The 3,749-nt window shown below is 47.0% G+C and overlaps 1 protein-coding gene across 2 annotated transcripts; it reads left to right on the forward strand.

The window, feature by feature from the left end:
• Window positions 1-482: 482 nt before the first annotated feature.
• LOC106571453 (leucine-rich repeat-containing protein 4) lies at window positions 483-3,344 on the forward strand. 2 transcript variants are annotated; one of them, XM_014144582.2, is made up of 5 exons: window positions 483-592; window positions 918-1,135; window positions 1,382-1,570; window positions 1,748-2,446; window positions 2,626-3,344. In XM_014144582.2, the coding sequence occupies exons 3-5, from the start codon at window positions 1,387-1,389 to the stop codon at window positions 2,814-2,816; spliced, it is 1,074 nt and encodes a 357-aa protein (XP_014000057.2). In that variant the 5' UTR covers window positions 483-592; window positions 918-1,135; window positions 1,382-1,386; the 3' UTR covers window positions 2,817-3,344. The 2 variants fall into 2 exon arrangements, with proteins under 2 accessions (XP_014000057.2, XP_014000058.2); XM_014144583.2 differs by having other exon boundaries at window positions 488-592; window positions 1,385-1,570.
• The last annotated feature ends 405 nt before the right edge of the window (window positions 3,345-3,749 follow it).

Raw genomic sequence — 3,749 nt, forward strand, 5'->3', positions numbered from 1 at the left:
TGAATGCCCAGCCCACCACATTGAGTTGAGTAGAGTTTGTGAATGATATCATATCGCTGTAGAAGTTCTTGTGTGTTCCTCAAAACTCAGTGTGTGTTAGCTGGGCTTCTCTCTCCCCTCCAGTGAAGAGGAGCTGACTGGTGTGACTGCTCATCTGAGCCTTCAGTCAGAACACCATAATTACGCTGCTCCAGATGGCTTGCATATTGTCTTGCTGTTGCCTAGGCTTGAAAATAGCTTTTAATCTTTAGCATACAATAAAATTGTCTCACTCAGCAGACGCGTCAATCTGCAGCTATTCTTAACATGTGTTTCTGTAATCCCTTATCACTACTGGGGAGCTTGGCCTTTCCGTATCTCTCTCTTGCTCTTGCTTGCTCTCGCTCGCTCTCTCTACTCTCCCCCTCCCTCTCTCAGCACTTGGCCCTGTGTAACAGAGAGTGACATGTGTGATTGTTCCTCTCCCCTCATAAGGAATTACAGTTGCGAGCGTGACTTCCTTTCGGGCTGTCTGTGTGCGGCTGGGCTCCTCGCGAGTCGCAGAACCTCAGTATAATCTCCATGATGTTGGCTGGGAGACATGCCTTCTGAGGTACCCAACATCCTCTCTCTCTCTGTCTTTGAGACTCCATGACATCAATCTGTGTGTAGTTTGAATATCACTTCTCCTGGCACAAACAAACACACACACACACACACACACACACACACACACACACACACACACACACACACACACACACACACACACACACACACACACACACACACATACTGGCACATACTGACTGAGTTGTCTTATTTCTCACACACCCCCATGCACTCCTCTGGGGCACGGAGGAGTTAACTTGGCAGAGGTTTCTCCGTTTCTGTGAGGTGGCTTTGATCCATAATCTGAGGATGGCATTTTTCTCCAGGGACTGTGACATTGCAGTGGTGCTGTGCTGGTAGTTTTGCAGGCTGGCTGCTGTAGCTGCTGGGCAGACGGCTGGGCTAATTCACTCTGACTAACAAGAAGTTACACGACAGCAGAACAGGCAGTTTAAGAAAATCTGACTCCCTCGCTTTGAGGCAAAACAAAGCAGACAGCTTAAAGAAGAGGTTTATACGACGACAAGTCTCACCAACTGTTCAGGTAAATGCTGATGAGAAAATATTGATCAGTCTAATAGCATAAACTGTAGCTCTGCAGCCGTTCACCCTGCACTTGTCTATATTTTTTTGGAGCATGTCTGCAAGATGTTAATTCTTAATACTCTCATATAATTTAAATAGGATTATCTTAAATTGAATTTCTAATCGTTCTTCCAACACAAACTAAACTGTCAAACTTAATCAGTCTGCAAGTGCTGAAGACTTTTTCTATTCCCTGTGGGTGTAGTAGGCATGCGGCTGGTAGCCTGTTTAGCAGTGCTGGTGTTCTGGGTGGCAGAAGCTGTAGAGAACTGTCCTGATGTCTGTAAATGCACCAAGAAAACCAGCCCTGAAAGGTCAGAGGTCAACTGCCACAAGAAGGGGATGAGGACATTTCCCTCCAAACTGCCCCCTGATTCCTGGATCCTAAAGATGGGTGAGTCCACTTATTGTTTGCAATTGTGGGAAAACCACCGTCCCACTTTAGTATGTGCCAGCTATTTGGCTCCAAATCGATAGGTTATTTTATTGACATAACCACAAGAAAGAGGCTGGTATTACCATCTTCCATTGGTATTGATTTCTCATGCTGTTTCTGTGGTCCATGTCCCAGGTGAGAACGGAATAGTCGACCTCCCAGCAAACGTCCTGAAACCCATCCCCAAGATTGAAAGCATCAACTTGGAACGCAATGCCATCAAATCAATACACCCCCAGGCCTTCTCTGGAGCCCAGAGACTGATGCTGATCAATCTGTATGGGAACCAGATCAACAAACTCCCTGTGAAAGGCTTCCAGGATCTCATCAACCTCCGCTTCCTCATGCTGGGCCAGAACCAGATCTCCAGTGTCAAACCAGACATGTTCACAGGCATGAGGAACCTTTCAGACCTGGACCTGCCCCTCAACTCTCTGATTGCCCTTCCTTCCAACGCCTTCAAGCCTCTGATCGCCCTAAAGGTCCTGGACCTGGCCCTCAACCGCATCGAGAGGATCTCCCCAAAGGGCTTTGTGGGCCTGACAGAGCTGCTGTTCCTCAACCTGGACAACAACAGTCTGAAGAGCATCTCGGCTGGTGCTTTCAAGCCTCTGGCCTCCCTGGAGATGCTGGTGCTGGATAACAACCTGCTGTCCACTTTGACCTCAGCCACTCTGGAGGGCCTGTCCAACCTTCAGGAGCTCTACCTGAGGAACAACGAGCTGGAGAGGCTGCCCCAGGACCTGTTTAGACATACACCCAAGCTCTCCCAGCTGGCCCTCAGTGGAAACCGGCTCAAAAACATGGATGGGAACATTTTCACCCAGCTGTCTGGTAAGAGATTAATAATGTACAGCAAACTTTTCAAGGTGTTTTTTCAAACGCATTTGTGGACTATATGTGTCATATGTGTACTTCATGTTTGGCCATATGTTCATAAAAAGTAATATACATTTCTATTATAAAAAAGTGTCATAACAAGCATAATCTGATTGTCCTCTACCTCCTGCCAGGCCTGAAGGAGGTGTATCTCCATGACAACCCCTGGACGTGTGACTGCAACATCAATGGCCTGGTGCGCTGGGTGTCCCAGACAAAGGCCAACCTTTCCCTTCTGGAGTCCCTGAGGTGTGTTGCCCCGACAGAGTACCGCAACAAATCCCTCAGCAGCCTGAAAGACCAGAACCTACGCTGCCAGGCCTAGACTAGAGCCAAACCAACCCTTACTCTGTGTTGTCAGGCCTAGACTAGAGCCACTCAAACCTTTACTCTGTGCTGTCGGACCTAGACTAGAGCCACTCAAACCTTTACTCTGTGCTGTCGGGCCTAGACTAGAGCCACTCAAACCTTTACTCTGTGCTACCAGACCTAGACTAAAGCCACATCAATCTTTCTTCCACACCAGCATCCTGCATCAGCCACGTTACATTTTTACATTTGACATATTTTGCAGACACTCTAATCTAGAGCAATTTACAGTAGTGAGTGCAGACATTTGCATACATTCCTGCTACAGAATAACCTGTTATACAACACTTAATACTTAGCTATGGTCCAACGACAGAACAGTTACCCATTATTGTGCAACCCTAGCCTAGGTCCCACCACAGAATGACATGTCATTGTGCAACATCTAGCCAGCCACGGCCCGGTAACTGACAACTGTAAAATTAGCTTTTACTGTACAGCCATCAGCGAAAGTTATTATAAACTCAGCAAAAAAAGAAACGTCCTCTCACTGTCAACCGCATTTATTTTCAGCAAACTTAACATGTGTAAATATTTGTAAGAACATAACAAGATTCAACAACTGAGACATAAACTAAACAAGTTCCACAGACATGTGACTAACAGAAAGGGAATAATGTGTCATTGAACAAAGGGGGGGTCAAAATCAAAAGTAACAGTCAGTATCTGGTGTGGCCACCAGCTGCATTAAGTACTGCAGTGCATCTCCTCCTCATGGACTGCACCAGATTTGCCACCATAGCACCTGCAAGTTCCTGGACATTTCTGGGGGGAATGGCCCTAGGCCTCACCCTCCGATCCAACAAGTCCCAGACGTGCTCAATGGGATTGAGATCCTGGCTCTTCACTGGCCATGGCAGAACACTGACATTCCTGTCTTGCAGGAAAT

The sequence above is a fragment of the Salmo salar genome, chromosome ssa15, assembly GCF_905237065.1.
Source record: "Salmo salar chromosome ssa15, Ssal_v3.1, whole genome shotgun sequence".
NCBI lineage: Eukaryota > Metazoa > Chordata > Actinopteri > Salmoniformes > Salmonidae > Salmo > Salmo salar.